The sequence below is a fragment of the Canis lupus genome, chromosome 34 (assembly GCF_003254725.2).
Source record: "Canis lupus dingo isolate Sandy chromosome 34, ASM325472v2, whole genome shotgun sequence".
Classification (NCBI taxonomy): domain Eukaryota; kingdom Metazoa; phylum Chordata; class Mammalia; order Carnivora; family Canidae; genus Canis; species Canis lupus.
Genome location: NC_064276.1, coordinates 22442790 through 22462262, shown reverse-complemented (window position 1 = coordinate 22462262; position 19473 = coordinate 22442790). Strand labels below are relative to the sequence as shown.

The following is a 19473-nucleotide window of genomic DNA, read 5'->3' as shown; positions in this document are numbered from 1 at the left end:
GCCATTCTAATTGGAAGCTATATTTTTTTAATTATGAGTGCGGTTAAGCACCTTACAAACAAGTTGCTACATTCTTTCCACCCAACCACTCAGTGCTTCATCATTCCCTGAATAATGTCCCTTCCTCACTGGCTTGAAGTGGCAGCTGAAATCTTTGTTTATTTTAATCTGTTTCTGAATTCTGTTCTATTATATTTGTCTTATTGCTTTATGTGTCTCTGTACCAATTGTAAATTTATATACTTTTCTAATAAGTCTTAATATAAAGTAACTTTGTGCCACTTTATTGTTCTTTTTCAGAATGTCCCTGGATATTTTTGCAAACTTTTATTTTTATTTTTTGGCAGCTGTGTTGGAGTTGTTTCATTAAACTTTGAAATATGCACTGTTTAAAAGTAGGACGCAATCATTATGAGACAAGGAAAGCTTTATGCCCAAGGTTGAGTTGGGCCGGGGACTGAAAATGATATATAGGGAAAGAAGAGCTAAAAGGGCCAAAAAAGGGAAGAAAACTAAATGAACATTCTGAGTACCAGGTTCTATATAAAACTCAGAAATGCCCTGGAATAAAACATGCTCTTGAATGTCCTGAGTTATTTAAGCAGCCAGCTAGTTTTCAGGTCAGCGTGTACAACCCTTGCTTCTCATGGCTTGACAAACACTGCCAGGGTTCTGACCTTACACTGAAATTCCTTGAACTCTGGGTACCTGTGAGCATGCACCCCACATGCCTGCCCCCTGCGTGCACATTACCAATCACAAGGAGCATCATTAACGAGCAGTCTGGTAGGAAGCATAACTTAGAGGCTAACAAGTTCTAGAGAAAGAAGGAGATCAACGCAGAGGGCAAACCACTAGCTTCGAGCAGCTTGTTCCTTAAGTATGTTGGGATCCAGACCTTTTAGTTTTACTTCGGTGATCTCAAAAACAGGAACCTCATGTTTGCCGCTATTCCAGGTAACCATCTCTTTTTCTGGGAAAAGATTTTCGAAGGTACTCTAAGAGCCTGACTTGTCATAGATTTGTTCTTTGAGTAACTTAACTACTTTCACATTTAACAGATTTCCTTTAAGAGAATGCTCCCAGCGTCTTATGACTTATTATATTTATTGGTGAGGAATACAGATGACGAAATGGTCCACTTCATTAGTCTTATGTCTTCTTCATTAGTTCTATTGCTATTGAAGTAATATGACACAATTCAATCTTTGCTTAACTTTACTAGGCTGTAATTTTTCTTTTGGCTGTAATTCTTTTAAGATAAAAAAATGCTATTGATATATCAAAATGATGCAAGATTAATTTAAGACATGTTTACTGTTGCCTGCCACCATACTTGAAGCTAGATTGTTTTTGATGGAGACAGAACCATCTCAGAGTTTATTTTGGTTCCTCTGCTTTAGCATCTCATTCAGACTAATAACCTGCATCTCTGTATCTGTGTTACTTGAGTGCAGTGTATCCGAAAGATATCAGTCTTGCTCACCATTTCATGATAACCCCGAAGTCTGTTGGCTAGTGCATTGGCAGGGAGGTGGGAATAATGGAAGACTGTGGACTCCTTGCTAGGTAGGGGGTAGCATGTAAGATTAGGGGGGACTTGAAAGTGAAACGCGTGCTTTATTTGTTTATCAGTTAAGCTGGATCCCAAATGACTTCATCTACTCACAAATAAACTTTCTTTATGGACAAAATTTGAATGTTCATTTTCCTCTCAGTTAGTATGCAAATCTATTTGCAGCATTCTAGCAAAAGAGAGTGCAACTCATTTTCTGTGCTTATAAATTGTTCATTACCATGCTCTCTGATGGCCAATTCATGGCTCCATCTGCAACTCCACAAATCTCTTTGCCCAGATAAACTTGGTGGAGTAAATATGAGGTGCTCAAGAGGATGCATTAGGGATTAAAGGAGGAAAAAGACATATCTCACAAAAATTCCCAAGCCTATCATTTTAAATTTTGTAATTTCACACTTGTATTCATATTTGTATACTCCAGGAAAATAAATACTTCACTGATCTCATTAACCCAAGTTTTAGGACTACATATAAATGACATGTAAAGATTTTCTTGTTGTATATGAAAAGAGTCTCAGTTCAAGGGAAAAACAAACCTACCAACAAAACCTCTGGAATGGAGGGAATACTTTCCTCTGTGAGGTGAGTTATTGTAACCTGTAAGGCTCCACACGGACTACTAGGATAATTATATTGAAATGCTTACGGTTTGGGTCGTTTAAAACAAAGCAATCAAGGTTATTACTTTTTTCTCTCTTCTTTGATAAAGAGAGAAATGTAAATCTCAACAGGAATGTCATGCAATTTTAAATCGACCTTCGCCTTAGTGCAAGTTAAAGTCACTCCTTCATGCATATATTTAACACCCATTAATGCTAATGGTATAGACTTCTGTTTTCACATAGGGATCTTGATTTCTTTCTGTGAAAATAATACTCTCAAATAATGAACTTTCTTCGCTTAGCTAAAATGTGAAAACAAAGAAAAAATACAAGGTGCAAGAAAAGTCCCAAGAACAAGAAAAATCTGCCTATAGAAAGAACAAAAGACATTTTCACATCCATCTACGTGAGTGTGTAGGATAGGAATCTGGCTCACAACATATATCTCCTGTCACAGCTGAGGTAGAGAATCTACCAGGAGATTTTTTTTTCAATTAAAATTCTGTGCACCAATAATAGACACTGCTACGGAGCTTTTAATTAAAAAAAAAAAAAGGAAATGATATAAACCCACATTGTCTCTCAGCGCTGTTTTATTAAAGGATTAGACTGATGAGATGTTTGGATTTTATTGTTCTAAATATGTGTTTCAGTTGGTGCTCTCGGACCCACCATGTGAAGAAAATGAAATGTAAGTAAATAGCAAAAGGCTCCATGTTTTTATTTAGCATTTTCAAAATTCAAAGAATAAAAAAAGGCTCCAGTCATTTGAGAAGCCCCAAATGAGTCTCAAATGATGATTATAATCATGCAAGAAAAGTAAGAGCAAATTGTTTTTAAATGCAAATGGCTCAATTTTTCTAAAAGCAGGAAAAAGATGCTTTCATTATGATTAGCTTTGGTAAATATAAGGGGCCTCATTGATTTCTAGGTATTTTTGTTCCTGCTTTCTCCACCATAGTGGCGTCAAGGGTTCTTTAGGTTCATGAAAGCATCACAATGTCATTTCTGGCTGCGTCCACACTCATAAATCACAGTGTTGGTGGGCCACCGTTTTCTGAATATTCAGTTTGAAATATAAGCAAACTGACCAAGAGTCTCACCTGTATTATGTGTACCTTTCAAAGTGCGTTTGATATAAATTATATGAATAATGCCTTAATTTTTTCACTTTTTGGGCTATAGACTTAATCGTCCCCAGAATTATATTCAGGAGATGGGGAGAAGGTGTCATTAATAATGCTGCTGCTAAAAAAAAAAAAAAAAAAAATAATGCTGCTGCTGATTAATTAGAGCTGTAATGCCCTGCGACTTAGTACAGGTGTCAGAAAAGCATGTCTGCCAAGCGTGGTCTTCTCCTGGGTGCAGCCCTGACTGCCACCTGACTGTTTTCAATTATTATTGCCTGTTACCCTCAAGGCCAGGGTCTCAAGGCCTGGGCACTGCCTCCAGATTAAGAGGCCATGCTATGTGGAATGCTTTCCTTGGTGCTGGAACCACTCACCTGATTTGGTGGATCATACAAATAAATCATAAATATGATCATACATACACAGGCTTCTGTAAATTAATTGCATTCATAGATTCCTAATATATTATTGTCTTACCTGGCTTGAGAAAGTGACGTGTTTTGCTCAAGATTAAACAAGTAGGGATCCCTGGGTGGCGCAGCGGTTTGGCGCCTGCCTTTGGCCCAGGGCGCGATCCTGAAGACCCGGGATCGAATCCCACATCGGGCTCCCGGTGCACGGAGCCTGCTTCTCCCTCTGCCTGTGTCTCTGCCTCTCTCTCTCTCTCTGTGACTATCATGAATAAATAAATAAAATCTTTAAAAAAAAAAAAAAAGATTAAACAAGTAAAAATGCAGAGCTTGAAGTATTTGGAACCAGGACTGACTTCCTGGGCCAGAATTTTATACTACAAAGTATGTGTATGTACCATACATATATGTGTACTAAATGTACTGCTACACTACTATATATGTATTACAATTTTGACTATGAAGTCATATTGTATGTCCAGTATTAAATAAAATTATACACTGGGTGAAATACCTGACAGACATATAGTTCATCTATTCTTCTAGATACTATACAACTTACCTCGGATTAATTAGGTCAAGGCACCAGTCTCTGGGTGATATGATAGAGCACCCGTCTCTCTCCCAGATTATTGTAGCTAAATTGCACTATTGCCTACCCTAAGGGATGCTTTAAAAAAGAGAAAGACCCATGAAATTTGTTATTGCATTTATTCTAAGAGCATATGAAAAACATCATCCCTATTGCCAACAGTATCCTCTTCGTAAAGCCCCATAGTTTGAACTCTTCTCTGGTGCCTACTCCAGGAATAGTTGTGCATCTGGTGAGTAATGCTGCATGATTTCGTTAATTTTAGAGGATGCTATATAACCAAATCTCTCTCTCATCTTATTAACTGCTAGAAGGCCTAAGCCAGATCTCGAGTTGGGTTAAATTTTGCATATGGGGTTTACTCCATTCAGTTTTAAAACTGATCTCATTCTTGGCTTATTCTCTTTGTGTGATCTCCTCCATGCTTTCACTTCCATTATTTTTTGTATTTCTAATATTTTAAAGCATTTTAGAATACAGATATTGAATGCATTCAGGTAGTACTCCACATACTAATGTGAGGCCAGAGCTGGCTTTTACTGTTCCCCGTGCCCAGTGGTGGTGCTGCATGGTGGTAAGAGACACAGGCTCTGCAGCCACACCATTTGGGTGTGAAACCTGACTCTGTCACTTGTAGCTTTGTTATCTTGGGCAAGCTACTTCATGCCTGAATTTTCCCAATTTTACAATGAGGATTATAATATTGTGATCTCACCTCATACCATTGTGAATTTGAAAGTGAGTTAATTCCCATGCAGTTATATAACTGGTTTAGAAGAGTTCCTGGCACAGGAAGTTCTGGGTGATTCTAGCAAAGGGGACACTGGAGCAACTCTGCAGTTTTCTTCTTGAATTGATCAAGTTAAAGAATTTGTAGTTAATCCTAGATCCACAGGATCTCACCACCGAGAAGAATAATAAAGATCAACCAGGCTAATAATCCTTGTAGAGGAAGAATCGTAGGACAGTAGTCTTCTAGTAAAGATAGCAAAAATCCTGCAGTAACCACTTCCAGAGAACTGGTGGTGATTAGGAATGTGTCTCCCTTAGGCATCATAGTTGGTTCTCAGGTCTCCTGAATGTCTTTCATTTTTGGCATTATCCCAGTTTGACCAATTGTATATAAATCTCTGAGGAATAACTTCATTTTTTTAAAAAAGTAACTTTTCCTACACCGAACATCTTGCATCTAAAATCTGAGCAATTAAAAAAAATAAAATAAAATAAATTATAAATAAAGTCTGAGCAATTAGAATGTTATTATCATTCAGATACTGGTTTTTTGTTTTTGTTTTTGTTTTTTTTTTTTAGACTTAAAGAACTGTTTAAGGGACATCTGGCTGGCTCAGTTGGTAGAGCATGTGACTCCTGATCTCAGGGTCATGAGTTTAAGCCCCACGTTGGGTGTGGAGCCTACTTCAAAGAAAAAAAAAATGAATCTTTAAAAATTGACCTGGAGAAACACATGGAAATAATGGTAGGAGAGGAGGAAGCCTACAGTGAGAAGACTTGTAATTTGGTTTAAATTCTTTGACCAGCTAGTGACTTCCCCACCAACTTTCCTACTCTGGGTTTCAGTTGTAGAGTGTGTGTATTCCTGAGTGAACTAAATGATTCCAAAGGTGCCTGCAATTTGGAAATTACATGATCACTTTGCATTTATCCAGCTAACTCCTTCTTGGCCATTTTATTTATTGCATATCAGAAACTCTACCAGTGAGCGCATAGGATCAGAAAGAGAAAGTGAAATAAGTCAATTTGGATATAACTGGCAAAAAATACAGAGCGTCTTAAAAATTAAAGAACTGAGAAACAAATTGAGGTAGTTAATCTTTAGAATTGACATTATGATGAGGATATGGTCTATTTTTAAATGTAGAGAGGGTAAGCAGAGATTTATAATGGAGGGAGATGAAGCAATCCCCACCCCCCAGATTATGCACTTACATTTCAAGATTCCAGATAGGAACATTCTGCTCTTTTATTGGACTAGGACACCAAGAGAATTTCCCTACATCCATGTTTAAGGTAAGACATTGTCTGTTTAAGATTTATATATTTTAATATACTATTTAAAAATTTTATGACTATAAAGTGATGCGTTGTACAATCAAACAATATGGAAATAGGGAAAAGATAAAGTGCCTCATGATACCACCTGCAAGAGAAGTAAGCATTCTTGCAACTTGGTGTATATGAGTACACTACTACATAACGCCTATTTAGTGAAAGCATTTCATTTATGTAAAAGAAAATATACAAACTAAGCCCTTTATATTATTTTCCTTCGCAAAGCTTTTAATTATAAATATGAATCTACATTCTTTTTGATGACTGGATAATATTCCTTTATAAGGACATGCCATTAATTACTTTTAAAATCCTTTATTGATGATTGCTTGTCTTAGGATGCTTTTTAAAGGTATACTTCAACTGCCACTTTTTTTCCCAGCCATTTGTACCTGTGTCTTTAAATGAATCCACACACACACACACACACACACACACACACACACATACACACAAAACAAAACAAAACTTGTTCTCTGGATTAACTTTCCTTTTAAATGTTTGAGGTAAAATTTTTACTTTGATGCCTCACATATGTTAAAAAGTCACTTCTGACTTATCTAATGATAAACATGATACACTGCCTCCTTGGAGATACTTGGAGCAATAAATGAGCTGACAGTTATGAGTGCTGTCAAGCTGAAAAGTACTGAGTGTTATTTTAACAAAGGCTGAAGTAGCTATGATTAAGTACAGCTCCAACTCAGAGGCTTATCGGGCTGTGGTGAACAGGTTTCCACTGTCTAATCCCAGAATGCTTCAACAATGGCTCATGCACTGAAGTAAGAAACAAGTCTATCAGCAAAATGTGTATTCCCTGTGCCTGACATAGTGAGGGACTCTGCAGGGAATGGCACGTAAGTGTCTACACCCAGGGAGTTACACCTCCTGAAAATCACACAACAAATTTTGTTTTCATGTGAGGATGCTTTTCAAAACTTATCCCAGGAATGATTGAATCATGGCTAGGCACACAAATGATTTGACCAGCCTGACGCAAGAAATCATCCTCTCTCTCCTTTGGTAAATGGCGCGTGTGGTCACATTCATTCCTTTCCCCTTTTCCCTGACCTCTTCCCTCTAACCAGGTCCGCTGCCTGCTACTCTCTGCCAAGTTATCAAAGGTTAACAGGGATCCTAAACCTTCCCCAGTGAATCTGCATTTTAAAGAACGCTAATGCCTAATATCTATGACACATTAGTCCTAAAAAGGTAGTCACCAGGCTCTCAATACACAACCGCATTTGTGTCTCTAGAATCAAACCTATTACAGTGCAGTTATCTACGTACATTGTCTGACAGTCCCACATTTACCTCTATTCTCAGTGTCCTAAATGAAGTGGGCATACCTTAAACATTTGCTTCATTGTGCTGGGGGTGGTTTGCAGTGAATACATGATCGTTTTGGGGAAACAGGAATGGTCAGAACAAACATTATGGTTCAAGAGAATAGGCTTTGGTCATCTAGAGGCCCAGCATTAACTATTCTTCTTTTACCACCAGGTGTGTAAACTATAAAGATCAATACACAAACGGCTGGTATATCTGGTAAGGACATCCTCAATTTGTTATAAAACCTTCGGTGGTACATATACACTCTATTTCCTAAATAACTGAAATAATAATTCATTTCCTAAATAATATGAAATCATTCAGTTAAGGAAATTATAGGGATCATGCAATATACGTGGAAACATCACTTTCTGGTTATGGCTAGTGTTTACTTATGTACTTCCAGTGACAGGGACCGTAACTGTTTTTAGGGATAATAATTTACTCCCAAAATAGAGAAATTTAACAGTAAAATAAATGTTCTTTCTTTTGAAATCTCCTTAAATGTCTCTACTACTTATTTCAAAAGTCTTAAAAACCTTCAAAATAAGACTGCTACCTTTTTTAAGCTAGTCCTTCAGAAATTATAAGACAGTCATTATACACTCCCTACATCATGACTTCTGTATTTTTTTTAACTAAACATTATTAGTTCTCTCAATTAGGTGGTTAGCTCCTGTCTTGTCTACTTTTCAACCCCCAACCCCCACATCTAAAATCTGTTCAGTTGCTCACATACTGGTTGAATACATGGCTGGCTGAAAAGTAGGGATAGTAGATGAATGAATTAAGGGACAACGACACTGCTCCTCAGAACAACCCTCCAAGTTCCAGAGGAAATGATCATCATCACCTGGCAAGATTGACCCACACTGAGCAAAGCAAACATTCCAGGTTTACTGAGAATGTATGAATTGTGGTGGGGGGTTGCTTAAGGAGTTGGGCCGGACAGATTTCTTGCATCCTGTCTCGTGGAGCTTTTGCCCTCTTTCCAGGAAGCAGCAGGAATTCTTTCGGAACCCCCCTGGATGCTCCACCTCACTCCTTTACTGCTTCTTCTGGCATCAGGTTCTTGCTGCTGATTTTCCTGGTGGCTCTTCTCTGTGGAGTAGTGTTCCTCTGCCTCCACTGCTGGCTGAGGAGACCCCGAATGGATTCTCCAAGACGCACTATGGCTGTTTTTGCTGTTGGAGACTTGGATCCTGTTTATGGTGAGCTGTCTGAACACTTCCAGACTTCCTGTTTGGAACCTTGTGGTTTGTGGTGAATTGAAAAACTAACCTCTGGAAAGCAGATTTGTGAACTGAGAACAAGGCATAGTTTATTGGAGACTCAAAGGCATGCAGTGGGGAGAGAGACCAAGTGAGAAAACTTCAGAAGAAAGGAGACCTCAAAAGAAAAATATATATCTTAGGGAAATGACCCATAGTTGAGTAGGGGGATAGAACCTCAACATTTTGCTCAGTCAACATGCAAAAGAGAAGAGCTATACAGGGCCGGTCACTCCAAGTGAGTGGTAGGGTGTCAGGTATGCAAGAACCTCTCTGGGCCTTTAATAGCAGAATATCCCGCCCCCGTGCTCACAGTCTCATTTACTAAGTTCTCTATGCCTCATATATTTGCAATAACATTGAACCACACTTTCCAGATTGTCAGCTACCAATGCACATGCCTGAAATACTTGGAATTGGGCAGGCGGATGTCAATATTCATGTCCTTTCTCCTCAGATACACGATTAGCAACCCCATCCTGCCTGCTTATAACCCCCACCCCCACCCCAAACCATGCCCATCCTGTTATTTTCTAGTCTGCATGAGAGAGTAAGGAATGGAGGAAATCCAGATTTTAGAGTTATTTGTAACTACCAGCCTCGGCTGTAAGTAACAAAATTATCACTTACTGATTTCCGGGAGATCACAGATCATAGATTATTTCTTTGTGTTAAGCACTGTTCTCAAGCAGACCATCTGTTATGAAACTTTCCCTCTGAGGTGCTGTCTTGTACACCATAATAGTGGCCTCAAGAGGGCTTGGTAGAGATTAACAACTGCCCTTCAGGAACTTGGGTCAGCATAGATTTTCAATAGATGGAGCAAGGCATGCTCTGGGAAAACCAACAGCTAAATAAAAAGTAGGGTAAAAAAGAAAAAAAAAACTTAAATGTTTTAATGTCAAAACTCGGTACTCTAAGATTTAGTGATTATATTTACTATTGGCTTTTTAAAAAGTCATTATTTAACAAAAGAAACACATGTCAATTTGAGAAATGGTTATTTGGGGAAGGATAATTAAAGTCTCCAATGAAAAAATAATCTTTCTCCTAAAATCGAACACTTTCTATTGAGCATAGGACGAAATAGGGTCACTGACATTCTAATAAATTGTATTAGTCAAAAGGGTCCACATGGTCACATTAGTCTATTTTTCTTTATTTAACTGGAGGTAGTTAACAAATAAATGTAATTATGATTTCTCCAGCTTGACTCAAGTTTCCAAGGAAGAAAATCCACTCTAGTCTTCTTAGCCCTTTACGTACTCTGAAGAAGACTCTTTTACTAACTATCCTAATCTTTAAAAACTTCTCTTCTTAATTTTAAGTAAACTATTAAGTTTTACTGTCACCATTTTTAAGGCAACCTATGTGCCACAGTTATATCCCTATTTATCTAATGTTTTTATATTTCCTGCATGGTGATCTATACAAATGCTTTTGAATGTGCCAGACAAGCCTGAACAGGTATGACTGGGAGAGAAGATGTCAAACGTGATAGATTACTGCAATAATCTGCGTGTAATCATCCCAAATGCACGGCATTAGAATCACATTCTCTATATTACACTGAAGTCACTGTGGACTGGAGAAGAATATACTTGGGAAGAAATTATTTAAAAAAATATAGTCACATTTTTTTCCCCATCTACCAAGAGCTAGGCACTAGATTAGAAGCTTCTCAGATATGATTTCTAGTTACTAAATATCAACCAGGAAATTTGGCTACTATTCCTCTCAAAAGATGTTATCTACTTTTCTCACTGTGCTAGATAAATATACCACATAGATCTTTGCTGCAAGCCAACAAACAGCCTTCAAATCATCTGCAATTGAGGATAAGGAGCAGGTGAAAACTTGGGCAGGGTACTCATGGCTTAGTCACCTCCTCTCCTACCCTAAGTATAACTTTTGTATCTCAAACCTCAGACATTTCCATTGGATGGTTCCTCAAAGGTAGGGATTCCTCTCCAGAATCCTCATTCCTTTTCTCATTCTATTGGTTCCTCCCTAATCCCACTGATATGCTCTGAATCTTATTTTGCTCAAATAAACATTGAAACTCTCTCCCAGCTTAAGTTGTATTACAAAACTCAGTTTTGTTGCTTTCTGTCTTAGGGCCAAGCCTCAGTTTCCCGTATTTATTTTTTTAATCAATCTATCTATCTATCTATCTATCTATCTATCTATCTATCTATCTATCTTTCTCTTGCCTAGTTGGCTGTTAGTCTGTCCTGCCCACCATCCATCTGCCATCCTGTCCCAGGGATGTTCAGAAGAGCTATACGGCATTCTGATATGAATGTGTCTCCCAGAGTTGTGCTTCCTGACATTCCCATTTTTCCTCTCCAAAACAAAATATAACAGAGTAATTTAGGAAGTGGTATTCTCTGTGATCTTTAGTGACTAGCAATTTCTGGAAGTAAATTCTGGGGAGTCAATATTTTAAGGCAATCTGAAGCCCAGAGCCAAACTGGATTTCTTTTCCCCACTGGATCCCCATGACACTTTCATTTCTCCCAACAATTGATTCTTCTTCCCTAATATTTCTGTAAAAGGACCTTTTCTCCAAAAGGGAAGTGAGGGAAGCACTACAGGATCTTTTTTTTTAATGGCTACGGGGGAGGTAAGAGCCAAAATTTCCACTGTACCACACAAAGTATGTGCTCTTAGCTTCAAATTGAGTCCAGTCACTGCTGGATTCACACACCCACACTGCTGGTTGTGGGTTGTACCTCTGAGTCTTCCTCATGGTCACAGTTCAGAGGGGAGAGGAAAATGAGAACTCGCTTGAAAGACACTGGTGACATTAGAATATGAAATATGGTTTCTGGACTCCTTGCCACCCTTTGAGCACAAAGATAGGACATTCCCTCCTGAATACAGAATGTAGTAAATGGGTCATTTAAAGCATTTTAATGGAGAGACTGGATTTGCTTTATTAACCTTGGGGTTCTTCCTTGACCTTTATTTTATTTCTTCAAAAATTATTCCACACTATTGCCACTATTTGTCGAATCTATTAGTTGAAATAGCTCTGCTCTTCTGACCTGTGGGTCCAAGGTTTGACTCTCACAGTCCCATGGAAGCTGCCCTCACATGAAGAACCAAGAGGAGAATTTTGACAGAATTTAGGAAGCCAGGGTGGATTAAACTTTACTGCTGTTAAAGTCTATAAAATAGGAAAGTTCTTCCACTAGCAATACCAGGCAGTATTATTATGACTCAGGTTGTCAATTATCTTGATTAGAAATATTCAAGAGAGAAAGGTGAACACACGGCTTGGGATCCTCATAAACGGTGTGTAAAGAAGGCCTTGCCAGCCCAGCACATCTAACGCACGATGAGATTTCTATCTGGGAAGCGTCCTTGGGAATCTCATGCAAACACCCAGACCCTGGTTCCATCTAGTGGGCCAGTTGTCATGCCTTCTCACAATTCTCTGTTGACCCAGTGCTCAGATTTCTCAGGCTTCCTTCCCCTCTCATGGGATCTATAGTTCCATGTCCATAAGAAGTCACAGTGAAGCTCTTCATGCACCAAAAAGGGAACAAAAATGCCTTCAATACCCCCATGGAGGGTAAGGAGGAAGACGGTTACTTCTAGAGAAAAAGGGAAGGAAGACAGGAAAGTGGAGGGAAAGGGGAAGGGTGAAGGGCAAGACGAGAAGGAATCTACAGTTGGAGGCTGGAGGTATTTTGAGGAATTAAATTGGTAACTATTTATTTTATAAAAGCCCCAAAGTCATGTTACTTTGTTCTGTCTCGGGCCCACTTCTTCCTGGGCCCAGCCTCAGGGGCGGCCTCCCAGATAGTCCTTTCTTCCATTATCACCCTGTCTGCCCTCCCCACCCCAGACTCATCTCCTGGATCCAGTTGTCCCTTAGCATCCCTGCTGTCCCCCAGAAAGGACCTGTCCAGCCCTACACCTTCCTGAGTGGGGTTGTCTGTGAAGTGCTCTCTGAGGCCTCTTACCTCTTCTCTCAAGCCATCAGACCCTAACAATTCTAGAATAACTCCACACTTGGATTAGGAGCAAACATTTCTCTTCCGATATTTTCTTAGAACTTATATTACCTATTTTAATGATGCTTTTAGGATCCCTTTTATCTGAGAAATCCATAGAAAACAGGAGATTTGCAGGGCTCTCCTTCCTCAATGTATAAATGGAGAGAACACACACTGGGCCACAGAAAGTGAATTTTTAAAATAATGTATGCAAATTTTTAGTAAAGGTGGGAAAGAAGAGAACATTGTTAAAATTCTCTATACTCATCTGTACTCCAAATCGAATTCAATGCCCCCACTTTATAAGATCCAGGACTGTGAGGCAGGGTGAATAAGTAGAAAATACAAGTGACCTAAAAAAAGCAAAAGAAAAAGTTTTGATTTTGTTAGTTTAATGGTTTTATGTGTTAAATCTGTATTTGAAAAAAAATCAGTAATGACAAAGGAGTTGTAAAGTTGGCTATAAACAAAAAAGGTCTTTTGTTAATTTACTGAAAATAGGTTTTCATTGAAAATAAGGTTGTGATGCCGAATAAAAGCACTTATTTAGGGGATCCCTGGGTGGCGCAGCGGTTTGGCGCCTGCCTTTGGCCCAGGGCGCGATCCTGGAGACCCGGAATCGAATCCCACGTCGGGCTCCCGGTGCATGGAGCCTGCTTCTCCCTCGGCCTGTATCTCTGCCTCTCTCTCTCTCTCTCTGTGACTATCATAAATAAATAAAAAAAAATTGAAAAAAAAATATTAAAAAGCACTTATTTATGAGAAAATAAGGCATTTAAGGATAACGAAAAGCAAAAAGTTTGGGGTCTGGTAGGTGAGAGAAGGACAAAGGGCTTGAGGCAGAAAAAACAATCTAGTGTTCATAGAAAAGAATTTGAGAGCATAGAGGAGACATCTCCCCAATTATCTGTCCATACTCTTTAATAAAAATAATAAATTACTATATAATCTACATTGACTCATTTTCCATCCTATTAGCCTTACCAGGGCAGCAAACAGTTTCCATGCCATTCCTGAGAATTCCAGAGATACCCCTCCTGAGGCCACTACTCATCTTGGGGGCTGATCTCCTTGATAATGCTGCCTTTCAGAGATTCAATCTTCCTGACCCCATTTCTTCTTCAATTTCAGAGATAATCTTCCCTTTTTCTTACTTCAGGGTAAATAGAAATACTAGTCTTTCAGCAATGATGAAATGTCAGGGCTCTGAATTGGGAAGGGGAAGGAGGTGTGGATAGGGACAAAGAACCAGGCCTTTACATGCCAGCTCCTTTCTCCCTCACCTCTCCAGGATCCTGTCTTATTTTAGGATCATTTCTGAAGTGTTATTTTTCTATACTTTATGTTCTTTATGTAAATAGTCTGTGACTCATTTTAGGTAGGAAAAGAGGGAGCATTTCATTCACATACTTTCCTTTCAGGGCATGATAGTAGTAACAGCTCAACATTAATTGAGCATGTACCATATGCCATGCTCTGTGCTAACACCTGACATCTCTAGTCTCATTTCTTTTTCCCTACAATGGGAGGAGGGGTTCACTATTATTCTGAACCCTCCAAAGATGAGGGAAGCAAGGCACCTAGAAATTAAACAGTTAGCCCATGGTAGAACTGTGAGTCATATTCAGGCACTGTTAACCACTCTCACAGAGAGGAAGGAATTAGATAAAGAAATGAAAAGAGGAGAAAGAGGCGGAAGGGCCATGTTCAAATAAGGGCCGGTCTATTGGACTGATCTTAATGATGTGGGAAATCTGAACTCTGGCTATAAAAACTCGGCAGTGAGTATATTGGTTTCACAAAATTAAACAACAAATTCATACCTTCGCCAACATTTCTGTCAAAACCATCGAATTCTTGCAGGCATTTGAACTGCATTTTTCCATGTTCTTAATTTGTCAAAAGATAAAAATAATGTCTGTTCACCCCACCACCGCCACCAATCACACGATACAGGTTTCCCCCTCTATCCAAAAGCAAGCCTTTCATAACCTAGAATGGCATAAAGTGGAGAATTAATTACTATTAATTTATATGGAAAATTTTTTGAGCGTTTCCAGACCTCAAAAATAACCTCTCTGTGGCTTTTGGGATTCCTAAGGACACATCTTGCTACTGGTGAACAAAGTAAGTCGAGATAAAGCACAGATAGATGCTCACAGATGCACTTGAAAGCCATGGAGCCTTGATGCTGAGATGCTGATCCAGTGGCCAGGGTAGGAGCTGAGTGGGGCCACTCTCCAGAGCAGGTGCACGCTGCCTCTATAGTGGCTGACTGCAAAACAAATACTGAATACTCGTCACTTTTCACCCTTTTTGGTAAAAGCAAAATCCTCTTCAAATTTCTTTTGGCTAGCAAAAACCAGTACTAATGTCAGTCTTTCATGAAAACGAAGTGAAGTAATGTGAACTTTCAAAAAGTGGGGGATACTTGTAATGCATGTAAACCTGCTTTGAAAAAAAAAAAAAAGAAAACTAAATAAATGTTTGATTTCACAAAAGCTTTCTGAACACATTTGGCTAGTTATGTTTATCGAATGAATGCCCTGTGGTTTTCCCAGCAGGCTTAAGAGCAATTGGCCAAATTTGTAGTAAGGTGATAACATAAAACTTTTCTACCACAGAGAGCTAATATCCTCTTGCCAGGAGCACAATATTGATAATAGCAGCAGAAATAAATTTGAGCTAATAATTTTGTGTCGAGTCAATCTAATCAACCACTCCTGGCAGAATGATAACTAAATTGCCATTGACTTTTTACTGGATATACCAAGAGTAGGCCACCTAGGACAATGTCCAGGACCAGTATCCACAGTGGAGGAAAGTGCTGGGGCACATACACTATGCCCATGTTAGCTGTTTTATCAAATGCCTCAGACTTATCTTATGTGATCCTAAACTTACTAACTGCCAAGGGCTCTAAATCCACAAGCTATTTTGTTTAATAATCTCTATTATAATGTGGATAATGATGATTAAATAACTACTTAACCATTAATATAAAACAAATTAGAAAATAAAATTGTAAATAAAAGAAAATGCATGCATATTCTTAGCATAGAGTGGAGTTCTTGAAATATAGCACTGTTACTACTACAATAATAATAATAATGCTAAGTAGCTATTAATAGGTAATTACTGTGTACCCGGTTTTGTTTTAAGCACTCTACATTCATTTAGCCTTGCTTTTACAGACATAGTAATATCATTATGCTTTTATTGCATAGGAGAAAAATTGACGTACAAAATGTTATATATTAGCCTAGGAGTAGACTATTCAATTAAATAAATAACTCCTTAAGAAAAGTGCTGAACCAGTCTTCTAGTCAAAATTCTCTACCCTTCACAGATTATATTAATATTTGATTTATTAGACTTAGGTCTGTCAACTAATGAATACAAATACAAATGTATGAAAATTCATGATTCCAAATAAACATTGTCCATTCCAACATAAAGATTCTAAGTAATCTACATATGGATTCCAGGGATATGGCCATTGCCTAACATCTAACTGTTTCTTGAATTGTTTTGATAATTGTGTCATTTTCTTTAGAATCTCTTTGGCGGTATCAAATCTTAATCCTTCAATAAGAGGTCACTAAACTTTTCTATTAAGGGTCAGATAGGGGGATCCCTGGGTGGCTCAGTGGTTTAGCACCTGCCTTCGGCCCAGGGTGTGATCCTGGAGTCCCAGGATCAAGTCCTCGGGCTCCCTGCATGGAGCCTGCTTCTCCCTCTGCCTGTGTCTCTACCTCACTCTCTCTTTCTCTGTGTGTGTGTGTGTGTGTCTCATAAATAAATAAATAAAATCTTTAGGAGAAAAAAAAGGTCAGTTAGGAAATAGGTTTTACAGGCCATTGGTCCTTCTGGGGGCTACTCCTTTCTGCAATAGTAGTGCAAAAAGACAATATGTAAATGAATAACAGGGCTGAATCCCAATTAAATTTAATATACAAAAACAGTCAGAGAAGGCAGCCCGGGTTGCTCAGCCGGGAGCCTTCAGCCCAGAGCCTGATCCTAGAGACCTGGGATCGAGTCCCACCTCAGGCTCCCTGCATGGAGCCTGCTTCTCCCTCTGCTTGTGTCTCTGCCTCTATCTCTCTCTCTCTCTCTCTCTCTCTCTCTGTGTCTCTCATTAATAAATAAATAAAATCTAAAAAAAAAAACAGTCAGAGAACTAGATTTAGTTCAGGGGCTTATTTTTTTTTTTTAAAGGTGTATTTTTTTTAAGATTTATTTATTTATTTATTTATTTATTTATTTATTTATTTGAGAGAGACAGACAGAGAGTATGTGAGTGGGGAAGGGCAGAGGGAGAAGGAGAATCTCAAGCAGACTCAGAGTCTGAATGTAGAGCCTCTGGAGGGGCTCGATCCCAGGTCACTGAGATCATGACCTGAGATGAACCCAAGAGTCACTTCAGAGGCTTAACCAACTGACCCACCAGGCGCCCCTCTTTAAAGGTGAATTTAGAGTTGTTACTAGGACTCATAGCTGCCATTGTTTTGAAACGAAGCAATCAAATCATTTCAAGACAGCCAAAGACTAAGGTAGGAAAAAAAATATTTATATATATATATAGAGGGAGAGAGAGGATTGTGGCTATGAAATATTACTGTTGATTCCTGTTGTAACTCAAAAACAGTAACAGTCTTTCAAGGAAATACTACAGATTTCCAAAAGAGCTGTGGGAATAAGTACATAGGTTCTCAAAGCATCAGTTTGGGGGGAAAAATGCTTGTTTTTGATATTTAGTGACTTGTGGTGTGCCTAATTGAGAAGTCAAATTTTTATTTCAAAGCGTTTTTTTAAATTTGATGATTTTTTTCTTTATCACGTGTGTGTACTTTAAATGCAAACTTTTCACAAGTTAACATTTTTACTACTTATCGTAAAGAAATATTTAATTAATTACCTTAGTTGTGGTTTGCAGAGCATAAATATAAAATAATGAAGTTCAGACATTATATTTAAATATTTCTATTAAAATTTCCATTTTCCATGATAGAAACATTAGCTAAAATACCATGAGTATTTATAGGAATCTTGCTTTCCAATCTACCAAAAAGGGCATTCCTCCTACTTTCAGCTGCTAAATTGTAAATGTTTCTTGATGGGTTAGTCAGTGATGATATAATCTGCTCATGAGAGCAAATTTTCTTGCTATCATGACTAAACTATCACTGCAGAGAGAGTAGGATGATTGTAATTTTTTTCTCAAGGGTACAAATAATTTTCTGTTGCTCCAGTGATCCAAGAAATGCCAGATTTTATTAGGCAGTTCATATACTTCCGTTTTATGCTGACTAGAAAGATTACAAGTCCTCATTTTTCTCTTTCCAGGGACAGAAGTGGCTGTGAATCCAACTGTTGGAATTCACCTTCACACTCAAAACCCTGAACTGTACCCTGCTCCGTGTTTTGGTACTGTAGGCCCCCCACCTCCATATGAAGAAATTCTGAAATCAAGCCAATTTTAGTTCTGGATTATCAACTGGCAACATTAGAAATATTTTTCAAATTCTAAAACATCAAATTTGGGAACAAGTCTTGTTTTAGTGGGAATTCCCAGAATCGATTAATATAGTCTGTAAAGGGACAAATAGACAAAAGGATGTGAACATATAGAATTTTGGTCAGGGAGATGTTTTAGTAGTAAATTACTAGACCTTTAATGTACCATTGCTGTGTTATATTTTGTGCTACACACCCAAGTCAATGTTTCTCCGTCAATATTCAAAGGGACAGTCATTAACACATGGCGAGGTCTCCAGTAAGTTTAGGATTCCACTCCAGGTACACATTGAAGCCTTCTCTGCCTTATTATCTCTGTGTTAATCTGATATCCCCCTTGTATAGAGTTAACAAGAAATATCATAACTTAACAATGGCTCAAGTGGAGATTCAGATGTGTCCAAACCCAGATTAGAATATTTTAATTAGGGTAAAAAGGCAAGAGTAGAAACCAGGGGTACTGAGAGTTTAAGGGTGAAGGGTGAATGAAGAGATTAAAAGTCCCAGTCAAAAAAGTTGCCTGTTTCAGCCTGAGGAGAGAGAAGTGTAGATAGAAGCTGAAGGAGCTCCCCTAAGCTATGGGGCTTGTGTAATAGCAGAGTGTGGAGAAGGAGGCTCCCGTTTTGCATGGATAGATGTGGACTCTTGAGCCCACAGCCTTTCACTCTGGTACCTGGAGACTTGGCATTTCTTGGAGAACCACAATAAGAACCTTTGGCATAGATGTCAATGTTCTTATGGAGAACTCTGACTACATAATGAGCTACGAGACATTTGCAGCATTTTTGCAGTGGCCATGAGCAAAGGGGGCAGACGAAGACATCCATGGTAGATGCCCAGTGGTATTGAGTTGACAGAAAATTATTTCTATCCCTGTAGGATCAATACCTTTGCTCAAGTCTCCTTTCCTATGACTCTTGCCCTTACTTATTTGTTCTAGGAACACTGTTATCAGACCTAGCA

At 38.5% G+C, this 19473-nt stretch overlaps 1 protein-coding gene across 1 annotated transcript; it reads left to right on the top strand.

The window, feature by feature from the left end:
• Positions 1-775: 775 nt before the first annotated feature.
• Positions 776-18787, top strand: TMEM207 (transmembrane protein 207). The gene is made up of 5 exons (XM_025425352.2): positions 776-957; positions 2835-2872; positions 7887-7931; positions 8784-8926; positions 18340-18787. Exons 1-5 carry the CDS (start codon positions 883-885, stop codon positions 18474-18476), a joined length of 438 nt encoding a protein of 145 aa, XP_025281137.1. The 5' UTR covers positions 776-882; the 3' UTR covers positions 18477-18787.
• Positions 18788-19473: the final 686 nt, after the last annotated feature.

Coding starts and splice junctions, on each gene's coding strand:
- TMEM207 (XM_025425352.2), top strand. CDS start 883: ATGTTGGGATCCAGACCTTTTAGTTTTACTTCGGTGATCTCAAAAACA. Junction 2,873..7,886: donor CCATGTGAAGAAAATGAAAT/GTAAGTAAATAG, acceptor TTTTACCACCAG/GTGTGTAAACTATAAAGATC. Junction 7,932..8,783: donor ACAAACGGCTGGTATATCTG/GTAAGGACATCC, acceptor TTCTGGCATCAG/GTTCTTGCTGCTGATTTTCC.